General features: G+C 47.6%; 1 protein-coding gene across 28 annotated transcripts in view; it reads right to left on the bottom strand.

Annotated features, from left to right (window-relative positions):
* Nucleotides 1–24,198, bottom strand: part of NEB (nebulin) — a 421,259-nt gene that overhangs the window by 14,912 nt on the left and 382,149 nt on the right. For 19 of the 28 annotated variants that reach the window (XM_029605471.1, XM_029605466.1, XM_029605487.1 and 16 more), the window contains 4 exons: nt 22,935–23,027; nt 22,451–22,543; nt 21,029–21,136; nt 13,234–13,417 (listed from right to left, as the gene is read on the bottom strand). In XM_029605471.1, coding sequence (XP_029461331.1) covers nt 13,234–13,417; nt 21,029–21,136; nt 22,451–22,543; nt 22,935–23,027 — 478 coding nt within the window. The remainder of the gene's footprint in view (nt 1–13,233; nt 13,418–21,028; nt 21,137–22,450; nt 22,544–22,934; nt 23,028–24,198) is intronic. The other 9 variants (XM_029605483.1, XM_029605482.1, XM_029605480.1 and 6 more) reach the window with 3 other exon arrangements.

Here is a 24,198-nt window from a genome sequence, read left to right on the forward strand (position 1 = left end):
AATGAAAATCTTGCTGCCTTTATTTTTCTTTTTTTTTTTTTACTTGCACAACAAAAGTTCAAAATTTGACTGTTTCCCTTTTTTTTTTTTTTTTATACAGGCAGTTACAGGGGAATGCGCTTCCCTGGACGTGCACCCGAGGAATGGACGTCCCAGGGCAAGGCAGCAGGCTAAGGGGGAGTGACTGGCACCACCAGTATCGCCCACAAGAAGGTCACCGGGAAGGGAACCTAGGCTGAGCAAATGAAGGGGGCCAAGCCCCCCCCTAGGAACCCCAAGAGTGAGGGAGACGACAGGGCTGTCTCCCTGACACAGTCAATAAAAATGACAGAAATTTAAAAGTTGGGTTTTTTTTTTTTTATACAAAGAAATCACTTGAAAACAATACTTGCTTGAGCTTGCCCCAGCGAAAAGCATCGAAGAAGAAACCCCCAAGGGGAAAAGGGGCAAGCTAACAGGGAACCACAGGGTGAGCTGTTCCACCTGCTGGAGACAGACAAATACTGAAGGGCTGCAGGGTAGGCTCTGTCCTGAGATAGGATACCCTTTCAGTTTTGGTCTGTCTCCATCTGCTGGACAGGAGGCTCAACCCATGGTCCGGACTGATCCGGGTACGTACAGGGAATGGCCCCACGCCATTAAACTGCCAGAGGGAAGAGGGTCAAATAGGAGGAAGTGACAACCTTCCATTCTCTTTGTAGGAAGAGGGAAGAATGGGGGGGGAGGGTGCGTAGTTGGGTTAAGTAGTTAAAGGATCACCCAGGCTTGGGGTCTTGATGAGAGAGAGGTCAGTGGGGGGAAGGGTGGTTGAAATAGAGAGGGTAAGGCGGCAAGAGGATTGTGCAGGGTTTCAGTTGCCATCTGATAGGGAAAACGCTGACTGACACCATTTTGGAAGATGGCGTCAAATGGGCTCGGAGCTGGGGGGTGTCCTGGGCCCTCCACTGATACCAATGAGCTCCTTAAAGGTACAGGGGATCAGAGGAGGCTGCGGTGAGGGTCCACTAGGCCACCAGGATGATTTTTGGGGATTGGGGGGAGGGTGGGCCCCTACCTAGGTTATCTCTTATTGGAAAGAGGGGGATGGGGGATAAAGAGGTGGGGGGGGTAGATAAAGTAAGGGTGTTTTGGACCAGGGATTATTTCAAATCATGGGGAGGGGTTTGGTGCAGAGGTGGGACATTGCCACATTTATTTATTTATTTATTTAGAGTTTTTATATACCGACCTTCTCGATATACATAATCGAATCAGGTCGGTTTCCATAAAACAAAACTTTCGCAAGTAAGGCGTTACATTAAACAATAAAACAGAGTATTGAACTAAGGCGTACAGCATAACATAAACAATAAACTGCGAATAGAACAATAAAACGTAAATCAATAAATATAAATCTTATATATAGATATATATACATAAATATATATATATAAATAAATATATAAAATATAAAATAAAAATGCTTATACATTTGTCAAATATCATGAGTAAGAGGTATTAACTGCAAATTATTGGTGGATGAAATGAGCTGGTAAAGGTAAACAGGTGACAGTGGGCATTTAAAATGGCATAACTATGAGACGAGCACGAGCTGAAGCTGAAGCAACAAGAAAGGGTCTTTCATAATAAGAGAACTGTCCAGGTAGTGCGTGTTTTGGTCCTGAGGGTGTATGGATGGTCATGGACTTTATGTTGAACTATTTTGTTCTTTGACCGGTGTCAAAGTGTTCCTGTGATTCCGGAAAGGCTTGCCGGAAGAGCCACGTTTTTAGGTTTTTCTTGAAAGTTAAATGGCAGGTTTCTAGTCGAAGATCAGGCGTAAAGAGTTCCAAAGGGTGGGCCCGGCTGTGGAGAGTGCTCGTTTAGCTAGTGAAGTCTTAATCGGGGGAGCATGTAAAGAACCTTTGTAATTATATCTAATTGGTCTATTTGATGTGTGAAGGCGGAGTTGTGAGATAAGATTTAGGTGTGCGTTGCCCATGATATCCTTGTGGATCATTGATAAAGTCTTGAAGGTGATTCTAGCTTTTATAGGCAGCCAGTGGAGGTAGATCAGAATAGGTGTGATGTGTGCTCTTTTGTTTGTGTTGGTGAGTAACCTTGCCGCCGTGTTTTGTACCATCTGTAAGGGTTTTATGGATGAGATTGGCAGACCTAGCAGAAGAGAATTACAGTAGTCTAACTTGGACAGAATTATGGACTGAACTACTAAACGGAAGTCGCTGAAGTGGAGAAGTGGTTTCAGATTTTTGAGCACTTGAAGTTTGAAGTAACATTCTTTTGTTGTATTGTGAATGAAAGATTTAAAGTTGAATTGATTGTCGAGGCGCACCCCTAAGTCCCTGACGGAAGGTGAGTGGTTGATGGGTGGTATTGTGGATGGTGTTGTGCTTTGGGCCTTGAAGAGAGTGTGGTTTTCGTCAGGCGAGATGATGAGGATTTCTGTTTTATTTGTGTTGAGTATAAGGTTCAGGCTGGATAACAGGGAATTGATGGATAGTAAGCAGTTGTTCCAATGAGCCCAAGTTTTTTGCAGTGATTCTGTAATGGGAAGAAGTATCTGAATGTCATCAGCGAAAATATAGTGCTTTAGCTTGAGACTGGAAAGTAGGTGGCAGAGTGGAAGCAAGTAAATGTTAAAAAGGGTAGGGGAGAGCGATGAACCTTGAGGTACTCCTCTGGTTGATTTGATAGGAGGTGATTCTGCATTGTTGATTTTGACTTTGTAGAATCTATTTTCCAGGAATGATTGAAACCAACTGTGAGCTTCCCCTTGGATTCCTATCTCTGATAGCCGCTCGAGGAGGATGGTATGGTTAACTGTGTCGAATGCGGCGGATAGGTCGAGCAGAGCGAGGAGGTATGATTGTTTTCTTTCAAGGTTGTAGAGGATGGTGTCAGATAGTGATGTTAGTAAGGCTTCTGTGTTTTGTGATTTCCTGAAACCGAACTGAAAGGGGGAGAGTATGTTGTTCTCCTCCAGGTAATCTGACAGTTGCTTATTGACGAATCTTTCCATCACTCTTGAGATTAGTGGTAGGTTAGCGATGGGGCGGAAATTTGCAGGGTCTGTTGTTGACAAATTAGGTTTTTTTAGTAAAGGTTTCAGAATGGCTATTTTGAGTTGTTCTGGGACCTTTCCTTGAGTTAAGGAGCAGTGTATGATGTTTGCTAATGCTTTGGAAATGGTGTTGGGAGTAGATAATAAGAGATTGGAGGGAATGGAGTCCAATGGGTGAGAGGATGGTTTAAGTTTATAGAGGATGATTTCAATTTCCAAGGATGATGGGGTCTCGAATGATGATAGGCTGTATTTTTTGTTGTGAGTTGAGGTGTTCGGTGGTGTTGAAGTCATATGTTGGGTGGGGATTGTGATTGAGGTGCTAGGGGGTGTTGCTGTCAGATGTTGGGTGGAGATAGGCTTGAGGAGGTTGGTGATCTTGTTATCGAAAAAGCGCTAGTTCCAATGCTTTGTCTGCTGCTTGTTCTTCTGGGATGATAGGTGGAGAGGGTTTAGTTAGGGATGATACAAATGAGAATAGGGCTTTGGAGTCGAAAGCGAAGTTGTGGATTTTTTTTGCAAAAAAATCTTTTTTGGCTTTGAGGATAGCTAGTCTGTAAGTGTTAAGGTGGGATTTGTAGTTTAGAGTTGAGGTGGTGGATGGAGATTTGCGCCAGTTGTTTTCTTTTTTCCTAAGTTCTTGTTTAAGAGATTTTAATGTTGGAGTGTACCACGGATGTCTATTGGCTTGTGGTGGTTTCAGAGATTTGGTGATGGAGGGGCAGGATATATCTGCGACCTCATTTGTTATCATAATCCAGGAGTTGATGGCTGTTGAAGCGTCTGTGAGGTCCAGTCTGTCGAGTTCTTTGTTGAGCATTTTACTAAGACTGTCAATGGAGCAGGGTTTCCTGTAGTGAATGGTGGTAGTTGTGTGGGTGAGACGAGGCTGGTCTTTGATTTCAAGTTCTGCAGTGATAAGGTGGTGGTCTGACCATGGGACCGGGTCACATGAAGGCTTGGTGATCGAAGTTATGCCATTATTGAGAAAGATCAGGTCTAGGGTGTGACCCGCTTTGTGCGTGGGATCTTTGACAATCTGATTGAAGCCAAGGTAGTTTAGTGCTGTGAGAAGGATGTCACAGTTTTGGGTAGGGCGGGCGCTGTTTACATGTAGGTTAAAGTCTCCCATCAGTATAGCTGGTTTGTCCTGTCTGAAGTGTTTGGTTGTGAGTTCAATTAATGGTGAAGGGTCAGTATCTAGCGTACCAGGTGGTGAGTAGACTAGGGCTATTTGTAGATGGTCTGAGTTGAAAAAGGTAATTTCAGTGTTGTTTATTGTAGTGGATAGTTGTGGTGCGAGCCCTAGGCTTTTTTTGGAAGCTAGCAGGATCCCTCCACCTTTTTTTTTGGTTCTGGGGATTGAGTGTACGTCATAGAGGTGTGTGGGGAGCTGGTTCAATAGAACTGTGTCAGTGGGTTTCAGCCATGTTTCAGTAATGGCGCAAATGTCGGGGTTGTTATCAGTCAGGTGATCATTGAGGAGGTGGAGTTTTTTAGTAATCGATTGTGCGTTGAACAATGTGAGCGTAAATAGGGTTAGTCCTAGTGTTTGAGAGATGGGAGAAATCATGATTGGAATCAGTCTCTGTTGTCGGATGCCTAGAATCCTGGGTTTGTTGGTTGAGAGTTTAGGCTTGTAGGGGATTGTAGGTATAGGGTTAGGGTGCATGATGAGGTGCTGGAGAGTGGAATTGAGTCCTTATGTGGGAGGTGATATAAGGATTAGTTGTCCTAGAACGATGGAAGAGTGGTTGCTGGATAAGGATGGAAGAGTGGTTGCTGGGTGAAGGATGGAAGAGTGGTTGCTGGATAAGGATGGAAGAGTGGTTGCTGGATGAGGCTGGATGAGTGGTTGCTGGATGAGGCTGGATGAGTGGTTGCTGGATGAGGCTGGATGAGTGGTTGCTGGATGAGGCTGGATGAGTGGTTGCTGGGTGAAGGATGGAAGAGTGGTTGCTGGATGAGGCTGGATGAGTGGTTGCTGGATGAGGTTGGAAGAGTGGTTGCTGGATGAGGCTGGATGAGTGGTTGCTGGATGAGGTTGGAAGAGTGGTTGCTGGATGAGGCTGGATGAGTGGTTGCTGGGTGAAGGATGGAAGAGTGGTTGCTGGATGAGGCTGGAAGAGTGGTTGCTGGATGAGGCTGGATGAGGCTGGATGAGTGGTTGCTGGGTGAAGGATGGAAGAGTGGTTGCTGGATGAGGCTGAATGAGGCTGGAAGAGTGGTTGCTGGATGAGGCTGGAAGAGTGGTTGCTGGATGAGGTTGGAAGAGTGGTTGCTGGATGAGGTTGGAAGAGTGGTTGCTGGATGAGGCTGGATGAGTGGTTGCTGGGTGAAGGATGGAAGAGTGGTTGCTGGATGAGGCTGGATGAGTGGTTGCTGGATGAGGCTGGATGAGTGGTTGCTGATGTCGGCAATGTGGCTTGTAAGTTTGTATACAGATGCAAGCTTACAAACTTTACCTCTGAAAGATTCAGCCTGATCTAGTTGGTTTAAAATGGAAGCTTGTGGAGCTGATGAGAATTTTTCCGGTGCCGGTCGGCAGGGGATAGCGGCCCTGGCACTGGGACGCTCCAAGGGGCGCGCTAAGGGGCAAGCCCCTTAGGTCGCGCTCCTTCGGGCGCGCGACGCCGGGTGTGGTCGCTGCAATTTAAAGACCCGGTTGCCGCCCTCTGATTGGCCTAGTGCCTTGCAGTGGGCGCGGCTGACTCACCGTGTGGGGGCCGGTGCTGGGGTCCTAGTGCGTTCTGCCGTCTGCAGTTTCCCCTCGCGGTCACTAAATATTTTTGAGCTGTTTCCGGCTAATTTTTAAAAGCGTTGTCCTCTTTTTTCTTTTTTCGAGTTTTTTTGTTTTTTTCCGTTTTTTCCGTTTTTCCATTTTTTCCGTTTTTTCCGTTTAAAAAAGATAAAGGGCACATTGTGCCCTTTATCTTTTTTAAACTTTTCATTGTGGAGCTGCCTTGGGTGGTGGCCCTAGGGTGGACAGGGGGGAGGGGGGGGGTCTAATAAGACCCCTGGTCCCTTTTTTTTTTTTTTATCATTTTGCAGGGGGTTGTGTCTCATGTCAGGTCACATGGCCCTTTAATTCTAGCGCCAGAGCATTGGGATGCTCCCATGCTAAATTAATGTTTTCAGAAAAGGTGTAGATAAAATAACATGGCTGAAAAAATTTGAAGCAGCATTATTTTATTTACATACAGTTTACTATGAATTAGCAGCTTTGTATGCATTATGTGATTTTATGCATGTAAAGCAGCTAATTATAATAGGCAGATTTTTTCAAAAAGCAAGCAATTTTGTGAATATTGCATGATATCGCTGCAATAGGGCTATAAAGGAAAATTGGTTCTTACCTGCTAATTTTCGTTCCTGTAATACCACAGATCAGTCCAGACCAGTGGGTTGTGCATTCCCACCAGCAGATGGAGTCAGAGAACATAGAACTTTGAGCACTGCTACTTAACGAGAGTGCCACCTGCAGCCCCTTAGTATTGACATGTACCCAAACCTAAACAACAAAACTTTACTTAAAAGGCGAAGGGGGTTGGAACCCAAAAACTTAACCGCCAACCCCTTGCCTGGAACAGATTAAAAAAAAAACAAAACACTAGACCACCTCAAAATTTGCCCCTTCTGGTACATTTGCAAAAAGGCCAAATTGTTTCTTCAGGAAATATCACCTCTCAAGGTAGTCTTTCGGAATCTGAAAAGGGGGATGGGTCTCTGGACTTATCTGTGGTATTACAGGAACAAAAATTAGCAGGTAAGAACCAATTTTCCTTTCCTGAACATACCCAGATCAGTTCAGACCAGTGGAATGTACCCAAACACTGGGCGGGAACCTGAAAGACCCACTCGCAGTACACCCTCCCCAAAGGACGATTCATTTTGCGCCCTCACATCGAAACAATAATGCTTGGTGAAAGTGTGCAGGGAGGACCAAACTGCCGCTCTGCAGATCTCCTGAGGCGACAGAAGCTGACACTCAGCCCAGGAGGTAGCCTGGGCTCTAGTGGAATGAGCTCTCAGACCCACGAGCACCTGACGCCCGCAGGCAACATAACCCATGATAGCCTCCTTAATTCAGTGCAAAATCATCGCCTTCGAAGCCTTGTCACCCTTCTTGGACACCCAAATAAGACAAACAGATAGTCCGAATGCTGGAAGTCATTAGTAACCTCCAAATAGTGCAAAAGAACACGACGCACATCCAAAAGATGAAGTTCCCTCTGCTGAGGAGAATCCCTGGACCAGTTCCGAAATCCTGGCAGATCCACCGCCTGGTTCACATGAAAAGCAGAGACCACCTTGGGCACGAAGGAAGGAACCGTGCGCAGCAAAACTCTATCATCGTAAATCCTAAGAAAAGGATCTCGACACGACAAAGCCTATAACTCTGAAATGCGTCAAGCAGAACAAATGGCTACGAGGAAAACGGTCTTCAAGGTCAAATCCTTAATGGGAGCCCTCCGCAAAACACCCGAAACACCAGGTTCAAACTCCAGTCTGGACATAACGGGCATATGGGAGGATATAAATGCTTTACTTCTTTGAGGAAACGCGAAATGTCTGGATGCACTGCCAGTGACCGACTGTGAACTCTGCCCGACCTAAGGCAGCCACCTGAACCTTAAGAGAGTTGAAAGCTAAACCTTTGGCCAACCCCTGTTATTTATTTATTTATTTTTAATTTTTATATACCGATGTTCCTGTATAGAATACATATTGCACCGGTTTACAGAGAACTGAACTGTCGCCCCAGGGGCGGATACATTGAAACAAGGTTGAAACGATATTTACAGTGAACAAGTGGAATGCATTAAAACATGATTAACATACATAATTAGTACAATTAAAACATATTTACAGTGGAATAAGTGGAACAGCGGCTATGAAGAACAATTTGGAGGATGCTGTAGTAAAATGTTATACGGAGTGTAGAAGTGAAGTATGGTGATAGAATAAAGATAATGCTAGCGACTATTACAGAAACAATGATAAATTACCATACGCTATTGGCTATGGAATAGTAAAAAAAAATACAGAGGAGTGAGGAGAAGTAAATATAATAAATAATAATAGGAGGTCGTAAATAATAATGAGGGAACAAAAGATAGCCTCATGGGGCAAGTCTGCTGGGACTTCTAGTCCCAAAGGAGTAACCAAAGAGGGCGGGGAAGGGAGGGTCACCATAGGAAAGCAGGGGAGAACTGAAGTAGCAAGCCGGGAGGTTAAGAAGGGTGTCATCGGACCTTAACTCTCCGGGAATGCCTGGCTGAATAGCCATGTTTTTAGTTTCTTTCTAAAACCAAAGGACAAGGTTCTTGGTGGAGGTCCGGTGGGAGCGAGTTCCAAAGGGGAGGACCAGCTGTGGAGAGGGCGCGTTTCCTTAGTGAGGTTTTGGCTGGCGGGGTGTACAGCATGTCCTTGTATGCTCTTCTGATGGGTCTATTAGAAATGTGCGGCTGAAGTTGGAAGGTTATGTTGAGGGGGGAGATGTTGTGTAGGGCCTTGTGATCATCATGAGGGCTTTAAAGAGTATCCTGAATTTAATTGGCAGCCAGTGAAGCCAGTGTAGGAAGTCCAACACCTGGAGAATCTCCTTTGACAAAGGATCCAAGGAGCGCTGGCGGCACCATGGCTCAAATAACTTCCAGACCCTAACATAGGCCATAGAAGTAGAAGGTTCACCTGCCTGAAGAAGAGTGGAAATGACCTGCTCGGAATATCCCTTCAATCGTAATTGCCGGCCCTCAAACGTCAGGCCTCGAGAGAGAAGTGATCCTCCCAATCCGAAAATATGGGCCCTTGACGGAGTAGATGCGGTGCACCAGCTGTAGAGGACCTTCCAAGGCTAATCACACCACATCTACAAACCACGGGCGACACAGCCACTCCAGAGCCAACAACACTACACTGCCTGGATGCTGCTCTATGAGTTGTAGTAGCTGACCGATGAGAGGCCAGGGAGGAAAGGCATAGAGAAGAATGCTCGTGGGCTACGGACATACCAGAGCATCCAGTCCTACCGAGTCTATTTCTCGATGACAGCTGAAGAAGCATTCCGTCTTCGCATTGGCTCGAGTTGCCATCAGATCCAACTGAGGCATGCTCCACCTGGTGCAAATGAGGTTTCATGCTTCGGGAGCTAACTCCCACTCTCCCGGATCATGCTGTTGCCTGCTGAGGAAGTCCGCCTGTACATTTTCCATGCCCGCGACATGAGACGCAGTGATTCCTTTGAGATGGCGCTCTGCCCAAGCGAACAATAGCCTCGCCTCCAATACCACCTCGACACTCCGTGTCCCGCCTTGCCAGTTGATGTAAGCTACCATCGTCGCGTTGTCCGAGAACACTCGAACCATTGTATCCTTGACCAGAGAAAGAAGTGCTTGGAGGGCCAGCCAGACAGCCCTCTTCTCGAGGCAGTTGATGGACCAGGATTTCTCCATGGAGACCAAAGCCCTTGGGCGGATTTGTTGAGGCAGCCTGCACCCCATTCAGATAGACTGGCATCTGTGGAGATAACCACCCAATTTGGAGGGTCTAAGTCTGTTCTAGGTTGCTGCGTGAAAGCCACCATGATAGACTGACTCTGGAGTCTGGAAGGAGAGGTAACGGTATATGGAACTGTTCCGACACTGGACTCCACCGCGATAACAGTGCACGCTGCAACGGACGCAAATGAGTGAACGCCCACGGGACCAAATCCAAGGTGGAGGGTATGGATCCCAGAATCTGTAAGTGATGCCAAACCATCAGATTCTTCCTTTGAAGCAGGGCTTGGACCTGATCCTGCAACTTTGTTACACGGTCCCCTGCCAGAGAAACCTTGCCTCGGAAAGTGTCGAAGAGTGCTCCCAAGTAGACCAACGACTGTGAGGGCTCCAAATGACTTTTCTGGACATTTAGGACCCAGCCAAGTGACTGCAAGGTGAGCATCATCCTCTGAACTGACCTTACACAGTCCTCCTGAGACTTTGCTCGGATTAGCCAGTCGTCGAGATTCGGGTGAACAAGGACTCCCTCCTTGCGCAGGAACGCCACTACGACCACCATGACCTTGGTGAAAGTACGTGGAGCCGTTGCCAGGCCGAAAGGAGAGCTTGAAACTGGAAATGTTGGCCATCACCTTGAAGCAGAAGAACCGCTGGTGAGCCCGGCAAATCAGGATGTGGAGATACGCCTTGGTGAGGTCTAACGACATGAGAAACTCTCCTATGCGTACCGTGGCCTCCACAGTTCTCAACGTCTCCATGCGAAAACGGGGAACTTGCAAACACCTGTTAACTTTCTGCAGATCCAGAATGGGACAAAAGGTGCCCTCTTTCTTGGGAACCACAAAGTAGACCAAATACCGTCCCTTGCCCTGTTCTGCCAGAGGAACTGGAACAATGGCCTGCAGATCGAGCAGCCATTGTAGAGTCCCCTGTACTGCCTTGAGCTTGACCCGCGAAGCAACGCGAGACTCCACAAAGGCCTCCTGCACCGAGCGTGAAAACTCGAGAGTGTAACCATCCCGGACCACTTCCAAGACCCATCAGTCCTAGGTAATCTTTTCCCACTCTGCATAGAAGCTCGACAATCTGCCTCCGACAGCTCCTATGACAGAATGGGTGCCCATGGCTTCATTGGGTAGGTTTTCCACAACCAGCACCCTGGCCCATGGACTCTCTGCCTGGGCGCCGACCTCCATGAAAGGACTGCTGACGTCCCAAGGCCGGCCTGGAACCCAAAGGAGCTGAAGTCCTACCAGTGCGAAATCTGCGAGAATCCCAAAAACGAGTCCGTGGGGGAAAAACCTTCCCCGAAGGTTTCTGATCCTCTGGCAATCGGTTGCCCTTGGACTCCCCCAGCAATTTCACCAACTGGTCGAGATCCTACCCGAAGAGAAGATTGCTCTTAAAGGCGAGGTTACAAAGTTGAGACTTGGAAGATAAGTCTGCTGACCAATTACACAACCAGAGCAGTCTATGAGCCATAAATGCAGTCACCATACTACGCGCCGAGGTCCTAATCAAGTCATACAACACGTCCGTGACATAGGCACCTCCTGCCTCCAAACGCGTGGCTTGCAAGGGCCCCCCGCCATCGGGACTGGGGGTTGCGGCTGCCTCCTGAACGCAGCAAAGACAGGCTCTCTGCATGAGGCTGGTGCAAATCGCCACCCTGAGACTCAGCACTGAGACCTCGAAGACTCGCTTCAGATGAATCTCCAGTTTGCGGTCCTGAATGTCCTTCAGTGCAGCAAACCCGGTCACAGGAATGGTGGTAGTCTTAGTCACGGCAGACACCGCTGCGTCCACCTTCGGTATCTTTAGAAGATCCAAAACATCCTGTGATAGTGGGTACAGCTTTGCCATGGCTCTTCCCACTTTTAAATCTGCATCCAGCGAGTCCCACTCCTGGGTCACTAGCTTGCGGACCTTCTTAGGTAATGGGAAGGAAGTCAGTTGGACCCCGAATCCCATCCAGGACCGGGCTGACACCTTTGCTGTCCGATTCCTCCTGTGAAACTTTGATCCCCAAGATCTCCAAGATCTGGCGAATGATAGGTCTGAGCTCCTCTTGCTTAAACAAGTGCACTACGCTGGGATCATTGCCTTCCGAGGGTGGGAGGTTATATTGGTCCGGGTCGTCCTGTATCACATCACCCATATCCTGGGTGAGTCCCAGATCTTGATCCGCCCCAGGGTCTGAGATATCCCTGAGTGGGGCCGGCAACCTATCCCCACCTTGAGCCCCTTGGTGAGCCCCTGCAGGGTGATGGCGGTCCGGGGACCTCGTGGGCATCCGCTTTGGTGGAGGTTCCACCAAAGGGTCTAGCTGCGCTGCTCTCTTCAGGCTCTCCTGTTTCCTAGCCAGGAACGCCTGATGTAGCAGGAGCAAAAACTCAGGGCAAAACTCCCTTGAATCAACACCGGAGGGTCCGGTAGCCCAGGGTCATCCCCAAATGTGGAAATTTGGTTCACCGTAGAAAGAATGGGAGGGGCCTCCTCCTCCCTCGGCAGCCACCGCGAGTTACCCTCCCCCACCGAGGAGGACCGTGGCCCAGAGGACCGGAGCCCTTGCCTGCTTGCTGCTCTCCCCGAGGAAGTTCCCTTCTGCCCTGAAGAACAGAGAGAAAACAGGGAACTAGCATTTATGGCCTGCCCTGACACCCCACACATGCGGCAGGTTCCCAACTTAGGCCGGGGTACCATTGAGAAAAAATTCCAATCAGAAAACCTTCGTGTGACTACAGGAGCTAAAAATAGAAAACCCCCCTGCCGACACGAAATTGCTGTGAGGAGAGCTGCCGGCGCAAATATAAAAAAAGAGGTCCACACGCGCGCGAAAGCCTCCCCCCTCCTGCCGACCTACCCGGAACCCCGGGCCGTCGTGAAGACCCATGGGGTTAAGCTTACCAGTCCAGCTGGCCTGCCGACTAAACAGCACAGCCCATCTCCCAAATGAACTCCTCCTACCTTAAAAGGCTTCTTCTTTGCTTTCTTTCTAAACTGAGAGAGTTGGAGTCTGAGGAAGGAGTGAGAGGAGCCTCCTCAGTGCTCAAGGAAACCAGGAGCCCCTGGATATCGAGACACTGGCAGCGATGCGGGCGAGACACAGGCAGGGGTATCCAACCCCCTGGACGCTTGGCTTCAACTGAGAGATGGCCCATGAAGGTGCCTAACACCTCAAGAAGCTACAGAACTAACTACAAACTAGCCTATCCTAGGAAAAAAAACTTTCCCTAACCTCTTTTTTTTTTTTAACTGACTGACTGCGGGTTTGGAACTCTACCATCTGCTGGAGTCAGAGAAATACTGAGGGGCTGCAGGTGGCACTCTCGTTAAGTAGCAGTGCTCAAAGTTCTATGTTCTCTGACTCCATCTGCTGGTGGGAATGCACAACCCACTGGTCTGGACTAATCTGGTTATGTTCAGGAACTCATGTTAAACAGTCATATCGCAGCTTGATAAATCTCCCCCTAAATGAGGAATGTATGTAATGTTTCCTGAAAATATAATGCATGGTTTCTGAAACAAATGTTTTTTATATGAAGCTCACATACATAGCTCATATAGACAATTGTTTTTTGAATTATATTCTGAAAACCAATTAAAATGTAGCTCTGAACAGAAAGAAAGAATTGAGAGTATTTTGTATGTGGTGGGTCATGGGAATACCTGTCATGTTTTCTTGGTCCTGGTCAGTTCGCTTTCTCTCCATTTCCACCACTCGCCTTTGAATGCCACGATAATTAATGTCACTGAAATCCTGCATGTTCTTCTTCACGCGTTCTGTAATGGGGTCAGTAACCACAGGTGTGAAGCTGCCTTTGTGTTTCTCAAAGTCCTCATGGTATTTTACCTTCAAGAAAAGCACAGCAGTGTTGCATTATTAGGAGAATCAGACTGCATAATAAAGTTCTAAAAAAAATCAACCCTGTACATCTTCTGAGGGTTTGGGTATATTTTTTTGTTTTTGTTTCCATGAACTCTTAATTTATCATGGATTATAGTGAATTAAATAGTAAATCTAGCTTCACTGTAATTTGTAGCACAGAATTCTTGTAGCACATATGCATCTTGTGGCAAACTAGATTCTTTGCAGGTTGTGATAATCCTTTAAAATGTATCTAAAGGTTTTGTATATAGGTCCCTTCTTTAGGCAAGCATGCCTACACGGACGCCTTTGTGTAATATCTATATACTTAGAACTGGATAAGAAGTCCATTTACAAAGCTGTGCACCATTAAAAAAAATCATATTCAAATAAACCAGCCATTGTTAAGTCACATTTTTTAAATTCAGATATCTAAAAAGGAGTAGTGCTCTGCTGTGAATATTGGCACATTCTCTGTGTGCGGTAAAGCATTAAACCAGAAGGCGAGTCATTCTAAGCACTCAGTGAAAACTGATATTCATACTGAAGCAGATTCTGTATGTTACTTTTTTACATATTTATGTACAGAAGCAACTGTTTTCTCCCAAGTGAAAGCAGAGACGATTTTAATTGTTTAGAATGTATACAATTGAAGGGGGATCCAGAAAATTGCAATTCAAGACCCTGACCATAATCTGGGTGTTTCCAGTAAGGTGGGATCCGTCTATTTATTTATTTGATTTGTATTCTGCCTTTAATGCACTTCAAAGCAGAATTCATTCAGGTACTGTAGGAGGCAACTAAATCCTGAATTTGATTGTGAATTTCTTAATTTTACTTTTATGGATTTAAAATTAAACCATATCTGTCTGATCTAGGGCTGCGATCCACTTAAGAGGAGGCACGACAGGCTTGTCCTGGCGTGCCGTAGTTAACAGGGTTCGAGCGCGCCGAGCGACATGGGGGGGGGGGGGGAGTAAGGTGATAGGGTAACCAATGGGAGCGCAGCGATTCAAATCGCTGCGATACCATTGGAGGGCCAGGAATAAGTAAGGAGAGAGGACTGAGGGAGCGGGCAGTTGGGAATCCGCCAGCATAGCAGAAGCAGGGTTTTGCTTTGCTGTGCAGCGAACTCCTAACTGTCGTTTTTCGCGGTTTTCTTGCGCCCCCATCCTTGACCATGAGGAGAAACAAGGGCAAGCAGGGTAGCAGGCCCGCGGGAATTCATCTGACGGGCTCGAGGCCGAGGAGCGGGAGGACGGACCGGCTGCCGGGCCGCAGGACTGATGTGCACGGCTCTCCGGTGAGTGAAGGCAGGCCTGCCTCCCCGCCGTCCCCCCTCCCGCCTGTCTCCCCTGCCACCCCGCCGGTTGCGGTAGCTCTAACAGACTCGGGAGAGAGCGGGCCCGAAGCCACGTCCCCCGACTGCGATAGCAGCAAATGTCTGTCGCCTAGAGCACCGCCAGTTCCCCCCTCGTTCGGCCTGCCGGCTGGCGGATCCCCACCGGCTCACCCCCTGCCCTCTGGCCCTTCGGCCCTGGTCCCAGCAGGCGGCCCGGACCCGCCCCGAGCTGGAAAAGCCCCGGATGGGGCACTGCATACCCGCCCACATCGGGTTCGGCGCGGCCCCCGCCTTTTTTCCCCAGAGGAGAGACTCGGAGGCAAACATTTTTCAGGAGCTCGCGGACATACCCAGCTCCAAGGGAGAGGTCGCCTCCCGGTACATCCCCCTCCCCCACCCCGTAAGCCTAGCCGCAGCGGCATGGGGATCCCGGGCCGCTTTGTAAGGGTGGCTGCCGCGGTGAACAGGGACATAGGGAGAGGGCGAAGCCCAGGCAGACCTGGCCAGGCGAAGGAGAGCAACCAGACAGCCCATCAGGGCCCTGTTGGCACTGCTCCCCCAGCGGGTGACGCCGGTGCTCATAACCCGGCAGCCTTGATTGCAGACATCCTGAGCCATATGGCCAGAGCAGGGCACGGGTATATGGCAGGGGATACGGGGCGTGGGCCAGAAGATAATCAGGGAATGGGCGGTTGGCTAAGAGAGCTGAGTTCCCCATTAGGGGATCAAATCTTTCCTAGGGAAGCTACCGGGATGCTTGGCCAGTTTCAGGCCCGCTGGCATCCCTCAGGGGACAGGCAGATGTGGCAGGGATTTTGTAAAGGATAGCCGGGACTTTAGGGCAGGAGGTTTCTCTGCAGCGCGCATCGAGGAAGATATGCCGGGCCCGTCCAGCTGTGAAGCGTGGAGGGAGAGCGAGGGAGCAGTGCGGAGTCGGGTGCTGGGGAGCCCAAGGGCTAGTGCGCGGATGGAGTCGAGGCCGGGAAGGCCTGATGGGGCTGCAGGAGGGCGTGCCGCCAGAGACGACTATGCAGCAGGTAAGGGGGCAAATGGGGGTGAGAAGAAGGGACAAAGGAGAAAGAAGAAGAGGTTGCGCTCCAGTTCCAGTGCCGGATCGTCGACCTCTTCTTCGTCCTCAAGCAACAGCAGTTGCAGCGAACAGGCGATAGGGGTTGAGGGGCCCAAAAGCGACGTGGGGCAGCCAGCACTAGCTTCACTCACTGAATTGTGGGAGGAGGTGCCCTCTAGACTGGTGAAACGCATTAGGAAACGGAAATTTATTAATATCTTCAAATTATTGGAAGGAAGAAGGGGGGGGAGGAAGATGTCTAAAAAAGATAAGAAACGGAATAAGAAGGATGGTACGGGGCCCAGAATTGCCAAAAATATTGTGAATTGGGTGCAGGGTTTCCTACGCTTAGCTAGCGTGGTAAGTCATTTTGATCCCTCGCAGCATGGAGCGTTATTATCTTATGCAGATAGTATTTTAGGAGCCTTTAAGGACTATGAAGGTTGGGCATGGCTCAACTACGATGAAAAATTTCGGGACAAAATGGCAGGCAATAAATTTATGTCTTGGGGTTCGCAGGATATTCATCTTTGGCTTACCCAGATGACTAACAAGGGTGCGAGTGCGGGTAAGGGTGGGTCAGTAGGTACGGGAAACAGCGCAAATATAGGAACGGGGTTTGCCGGGGGTTCCAAGGGTGCTTCCTTTCGGTCAGGAACTTTTCGTAAAAGCGAAGGAGGCGTTAAAGGAGTCGGGGGAGGAGCAGACGTGTGCTGGAGATTCAATAAACTCACATGCCTGTTTCCAGATTGTAAATTTAAGCACGCCTGTGCCACGTGCGGGGGAGCTCACTCTGCCCTCAAATGCCAGCAGGTACAAGGGTCCGTGGGTGGTAAGGGTTCCAAATAATGCATGTTTAAAGTATAAGGCCGAATCACCCATTGCACTGGAGGCTTTGGAGGAAGGTTTGCGCTCCTACCCGAATAGGAGAGCTGCATCATTGTTATTAGCTGGTTTTTGTTGGGGTTTTATTATTCCGTATGAAGGTCCGGGCGAAGGGGGAACACGAAGGAACTCGAGGTCGGCTTATCGGCTGGGGGGGGTAGTCCAGGATAAGCTTCAGGAGGAAATCCGGTTGGGGAGAATAGCGGGGCCTTTTCCTAACAAACCTTTTGAGAGGATGCATTTGTCGCCGCTGGCGGTTATCCCAAAGAAGGTACCAGGCAAGTTTAGATTGATTCTCAATTTATCTTCTCCGGAGGGTGCTTCGGTGAATGATTTCATTCCCAAACATGCTTGCGCGGTTAAGTATGCATCCTTTGACGACGCCTTGGCCTTGGTGAGAAAAGCCGGACCGGGCGCATTATTGGCGAAAGCGGACATAGAGGCGGCTTTTCGGTTATTACCTATACATCCTTCCTGTTTTCCTTTGTTGGGGTTTTATTTTGACGGGTTTTATTTTATTGATCGCTGCTTACCGATGGGTTGCGCAGTGTCGTGTGCCTTTTTTGAGGCATTCAGTACTTTTATTCATTGGGCTACCACATGTTTTAATGGTTGTAGTAATTCCTTACATTATTTAGATGATTTTTTGTTTGTGGGACCGAGTGATTCGAGTTCATGTCAGGAGCAGTTGGATGGTTTCATGCGGACTGCTGATCATTTCGGCGTGCCAATTGCGAAGGACAAGACTGAAGGGCCTTTGACGAAATTGATTTTCTTGGGCATAGAGTTGGATTCCGTGGACATGGTTTCCAGGTTACCCAAGGAAAAAATTGACCAGTTAATGGCCTCCATTAGGGTGGTTAGATCGTCAGTGAAGGTGACTCTGAGGCAGATGCAGTCGTTAATAGGCTCTCTGAATTTTGCATGCCGTGTAATACCGATGGGACAAGCGTTCATTCGGCGTTTGTCGGCTCGGACGGCGGGCGTACGCGCGGGTCATCATTTTATCCGGGTAACGAAAGCGGTGAAGGAAGAATTGGGTATTTGGGAGAGTTTTTTACAATCTTTTAATGGGTCGTGCCTAATTCAGGAGGAAGAAATTTCAAACATCGAATTAGAATTGTTTTCGGACGCCGCGGGGGCATCCGGGCTGGGCGTGTATTTTGGTGGCAAATGGTGCGCGGAGCAATGGCCTGAGATGTGGGTTACTGAAGAAATTGTTAAAAACATTACCTTCTTGGAATTATTTCCCATTATAGTGGCTTTGACCATTTGGGGGGCAGAGTTGGCTAACAAGCAGGTGATCTGGTGGTGTGATAATTTAGGAGTGGTTCAGGTTGTAAATAGACAAGCGGCGAAATGTCCCAGAGTATCCGCATTGTTGAGAGAAATGGTTATGTTATGTTTGAGGTGGAATGTGACTGTTAGAGCAAGTCATGTGCCGGGGACCTTGAATCTTATTGCTGATGCTCTCTCTCGTTTCAAGTGGGATGTCTTCCGCGCAGAAGCTCCGCATGCGAACTCAAAAGGAGAGCCGGTCCCAGCACACCTTTGGGAGCTCGGCATGACGAGAAATGGCAGTTGATCAGGCACTCGGTGGCATCAGCCACGTGGAAGTCGTACATGGCAGGACGAGGAATAGTGTCTCGTTTTTGTTTTCACTGGGATGGGGAGGGGGGGAAGTGAGAGAGAATGAGGTGGTACAGTTTATTTTATGGGCTAAAGATGCGGGTTACACTTTGGCATCGGTTAAGAGTTATTTAGCGGGTTTCGTGTTCTTTCAAAAGATTGGGGGATGGGGCAACCCAGCGGGCGGTTTTCTAGTGAAAAAGATGTTGGAGGGTTGGGGCAGGGGGGACGGTTACTGCATGGATCAGAGGCTGCCCATCAGATACACAGACTTATTAGAGATTGCGGGAGGTTTGCGTTCTGTATGCAGTTCGCAGTTTGAGCTTGTATTGTTTCGTTTAGCCTTTTCCTGGGCTTTCTTCGGGGCGTTTCGAGTGTGCGAATTAGTTGCAAGGTCCAACTCAAGGGCAGGGGTGTCGGGGGTTGATGGTGAAAGACGTACGGATATACGAAAAAAGGGTGACACTTTATATTAGGAAATCCAAAACAGATCAAAAAGGTAAAGGGGCATGGATTTCATTGGTACGGGCCGGCAATGAATTTGTGTGCCCGGTGCGGGGGGCATTGGAGTACTTGCGGATTAGACCAGGGGGTGTTAAAAATTTTTTGCTGCACGAGAATGGTAGTCCGTTAACTATCTATCAATTTACTGCAGTATTGCGCAGGACGGTTAGCCTGTTGGGGTGGGACGTGCAGCGATATAGTTCCCATTCTTTTCGCATAGGAGCGGCCACGACTGCTGCCGAATTGGGGTGGTCGGCACGTCGAATTCAAGAATTGGGACGCTGGAAGTCGGCAGTATTTAGGAGATATGTTCGTAAGTAGGGGGAGGTGCTGTGCATTGGTATATGTAACACAAGCCTTTTGTTTTTCAGAATCTGAAGGGGTGGAGGTGCATAGAGAATGTGCTTGGATTGTGGGCCATTCTTTTGTGCATCGTGCACAACGGAGGGCGCGGAAGAGGCCTTATGGCGAAAATTTGAACATTGCTCACGAAGACTTGAGTGTACAGTGGTTCGGAAAAGGGGGCATGAGGTGGGGGGAGCTGCGGGACTTCTTACAAGGCAATATTGCGAGACGGGGTGTGCCAAGGTTCATATTATTACATTTGGGGGGAAACGATATTGGCCGGTATACGTGCAGGGAATTAATTATGATGATGCGAAAGGACTTAGCCTATTTGATGAATTGCCTGCCGAATACGAAATTTGGCTGGTCCGACATTATAATTCGGATCGAGAAGGCAGAAGAGCCCATATGGTTCAACGGGGTAAAGAAATTGAATAGACAAATTGGAAAATGGCTGGTTAGAGAAGGGGGGTTTTGGATTAGGCATACCTGGTCCTGGGAAAAACTGGGGGGTTATTTTTTGGGCGATGGGGTTCACTTGTCGGAGGTTGGAATGGATCTCTTTAATGATGCCTTGGAAGAAGGGCTGAAACAGCAGTTGATTGTAGAAGGCCGCAGTGGGGGAACAAAACCAAACTAGTTGTTTTGTTAGTGGCGGAAAAACCCGAGCTAGAGCTGTAATGTATTATTTTATATTGTGAAAGCCATGGATGGGGGGGGGGGAAAATGCTCGTGTAGTTTGGGGCCACTACATGGGAAGGCCCAAAGAGCAAGGAGGGGGCCGAAAATGCTCGTGTAGTTTGGGGCTACTACACGGGAAGGCCTAAAGAGCAAGAGGGGGGCTGATGCTCAGGCCGCAAGCTTACCCTCGCTGGTGGACGTGGCGGGGTAAGCGGTGTGGGGGGGGGGACGCCGGCTTACCGTTGGGCCGCGACGGTAAGCGAAGAGAGGCATGCGGCCGAGAAATGTAGGGGGGGGGGTTAAGACTATTTGGTTTATGTTATGTTAATTTAACAGCTCGGGTTATGTTTAATAAACTGCGGCCTTTGAGGTTTATAATGCCATACAGTGTCATGACTATTTTGTGGAATGATTGGGGGAGAAAGGAAAGTGATGGAGAGAGCGGTTGGTCTCGAATACCCATGTTATCCTACCTCCTTACAATTCCCCCCCGTTATAGCCAATGCTTTGGATCACGATCCCCTTAAACTCATCTGGCTGGAAAGATTTTGTGTGATAATCCAGGGCTGTGATTTTCTGGCCCATTTCTTCTTTACAAATTAGGGGTAGATAATCGAACCAGCCGTGGACTGGCCAATCCTGTGGGTAAATATTAGCCCGCACAGTTTGCCACAAAATGAAACCAAAAGTATGCATGTACTTTTGGTTTCATTATTGCTTCTAGAAAATATTACCCAATTACGTCTGGCCAATAAATTAGGGGAACAAGCTTTGTATGACCTGAACTACCGCAGCCCCTGCAACTTGTTCCAGGATGGTATTCCATGCGCCCACCACCCTTTCCATGCAAAAATATTTTTTGATGCCATACCCGTCTACCCCCTCACAACCTCATATCATGACCTCTAATTCTAGAACTTCCTTTACATTTAAAAAAAAAAAAAAAAAAGGTTTTCTAGCGAATGTTGTTTTGCTGCTCCACGACATCGGAACACACAATGCGTCAGGCTTTCAGCACACCGATCTTTGCACTTTAAAGCTAGACATTAGTCAGGACATATTACCATCAAGATTTGAAAGCTTCATTTAAAAAAAAAAATGCTATTGATGGGCCTGCACAAAGAAGAGAATAGCAAATTACCGTTGAGATATGGCGTTGAGTTTCACGGACCCTCCTCATTTCTGGCGTATCCAGGACAAAGGCAGCCTTGCCCTGCACTTGCTTCCGGAAACTGTCTGAATAAAGAACCTGGGCAAATGAGAGAGAGGGAGTAAGTATGGTGGTGCATGGCCGCCCCATAATCTTTAGAGGCACGTGAAGGAGGGGGTAACCATACTAAACCAGGTAGGAAAGGAAGAAGAGCAGGGTAAAAGCCCAAGCCATTGAGATTTAACAACCTTGAACAGTCCTCTTTCTTTTATCAACTCAGAATCTGACATAAGGAGCGCTTGTTAGAGTCAGACACACACACACACGCACGCACAAAAACTTTCCGCATTGTTATGGGCTGCTGTATGGAATCTCAAAGCATAACAGAAAATTTGTGTCAAATCAATGGAATCAAAAACTAGTAAAACTGTGGCACAGCCTTAATCCTTAGAATTGCTGCAAATTGTTTCACTACTGATTTTGTGCAGAATGAAAGTCTAGGGTATGAAAAGACTGAGATAAAATGAAGAATTCACTTTCGGCCCATTTTTAAAAGGGCCACGCACGTGCCGCGCGCATTTTAGAATGGGCCCAGCCAAAGGGGCGGGTGGGGGGCATGGTCTGTGAGGGCTGGGACAGCACCATTAGCTGCTGTCCCGGGGAAGCATGCGCCGGCTGGCGCACGGAGACTACTTCTGCTCCCAAGGAGCTAAGTATAAAAATAAAAAAATTAGGGATAAGTAAGGTTAGGTTAGGGGTCAGGGAGGAGAGGGGAAGAGGTAGGAAGGTTAAGGTTAGGGATAGGAAAGTTCCCTCCCAGTCCGCTCCTTAATTGGAGCGGACTGGGAGGCCCGACTGCATCGCCGCGCGTAATTTTCTAATATTCCCACTCCCCGCACGCAGAGCAGGCCACCCGCCCACACATGCATGCGCGGACATGAAAATCCGGCACGCGGGTGCACATGGGACCTGTATTTTATAACATGTGCGCGCGCCGGGAATCGCATACACATGGACGTGTCCACACTCCTTTTAAAATCGACCCCTTTGTGCATGATTCACAATGTTTGCCCCACACATACTGGACCTGACACATACGCAGAGGTGTGGATTATGCCAGCGGTTAAACGGTTAGGAAAGGATTTGGGAAATCCTATTAGAATAAATTCTAGAAAACTCGTATTTCAGGGAGGTGAAAGATCATAGCACGGGGCGGAATGGGAAAGGAAGCTCTAAGAGGTGACTGGGTATATCGTAGTGAAACAAATATTTAAGATCTAAATATATTAAGATTACAGGAGCATTAGGGTTGAGATGAAATTTGTAGTTAAAAGCGGAGAAAGGGATAAATGTTTTAATGGTGTTAAAGCATTGTGTTTTTAGGGAAGTATTTTTGGTTTTCCTAGAAAATACCGCGCTAATATTTTCTTGATTGCGTTTGACTCTCTCCATCTCTGGAGTGACAGTTGTTGGAGTTGCTTTTCCCATGTCCTCTTTGTATGAAACCTATAGGATGCAAAGAATTATCCAGAAATCACATAGTAGAATGTCATGGATGGATCACAGTTTAAAGCCGAGTTAATGTTTTAAGACCACTCACTTCCACTTAAGAACATTTATGAGGCAACACAATTAAAAAAAAAAAAAAAGTTATTTGATGAAGCACTAGGGATAGCACACCTTAAGATATTCCAAAAATCAAATTAAAAACATGGAATTGTAAAGATCAAAAATTAAAATTCCCAGAAAAATAAAGTTTAAATTAAAAAATTAAAATGTAAAAAACCAAAATAATGCAAGATGTAGTTAACAATTTCTGGATCAAGTTAGGAATAGAAAAACATTTTGCAGACATGTTATTTTCTAAGGGAAGGTATTGCTGGTTTCTGGTGAGTACCATGCTAATGTTTTCTTGATTGCGTTTAACTCTCTCCATCTCAGGAGTTACAGGGGTTGCTGTGACTTTCCCCAAGCTCTCTTTATACAAAACCTACGGGTTACAGAAAAAGCATCTTAATCAGAAGTAAAGAAAACAATCTAGATTCCAAACAACAAACTCTTGATGTACTTCTTTCCATAATATTTGACCACTGCATGAGTGGAAAAAAAAATCTCAAAGACGTTAGAAAGTTTTTTAATAAAGAAAATGAAGAAGAGAGTCAAATTTTAGGAATATACAGGCTGATACAGAAAGAAACGCGGGAGAGCGCACAGGCCAGTGTACTGTGCGCGCGATCCAGTAAATAAAAATATGCTAATTAGGGCCAGTGGTAAAAGGAAGTGCTAGGGACATTAGCGCGTCCCTAGCACCTCCTTTTTGACAGGAGCGGCGGCTGTCAGCGGGTTTGACAGCCAACGCTCAATTTTGCTGGCGTCAGTTCTCAGATCCGCTGATAGCCACGGATTTGGAAACCGGACGCCGGCAAAATTGAGCGTCTGGTTTTCAACCCCTGAGCCGCGGGCTGATTTTAAATTTTTTTATTTTTAATTATTTTTTACTTTTGGGACCTCCGACTTAATATCGCCATGATATTAAGTCGGAGGGTGTACAGAAAAGCAGTTTTTACTGCTTTTCTGTGCACTTTCCCGGTGCAGGCAGAAATTAACGCCTACCTTTGGGTAGGAGCTAATTTCTGAAAGTAAAATGTGCAGCTTGGCTGCACATTTTACTTAATGAATCGCGCGGGAATAACTAATAGGGCCATCAACATGCATTTGCATGTTGCAGGCGCTATTAGTTTTGGGGGGGGGGGTTAGGCGCGCGTTTTTCGACGCGCTATTACCCCTTACTGAATAAGGGGTAAAGCTAGCACGTCAAAAATGAGCGTCCAACCGCTGGTTAACAGTGGGCTCCGCCGGAGCGCACTGTACTGTATCGGCCTGATAATAAGAGTCAGCAGAGACTTGGATTCAGTTTTCCTTGTAAGGTCCTGATTCAAGAAGGAATTGTACAGCTGGTAGAGAAAAACATTGTTTAAAACAGTGCTGTGGTTCATGGCTGCAAACAGCCTATGAGAATAAATTAGGAGGAAAATCTGAGTTTGCATGATCTCTCTTCCCTCAGGCAACTGGGGCAATGACCAGTTGTGAGAATCTAGCCTAAAAGACCCCTGGAAACTGCATCAACCTTACTGAATAAGGGGTAAAGCTAGCGCGTCGAA

This window comes from Rhinatrema bivittatum, chromosome 6 (assembly GCF_901001135.1).
Source record: "Rhinatrema bivittatum chromosome 6, aRhiBiv1.1, whole genome shotgun sequence".
Taxonomy (NCBI): domain Eukaryota; kingdom Metazoa; phylum Chordata; class Amphibia; order Gymnophiona; family Rhinatrematidae; genus Rhinatrema; species Rhinatrema bivittatum.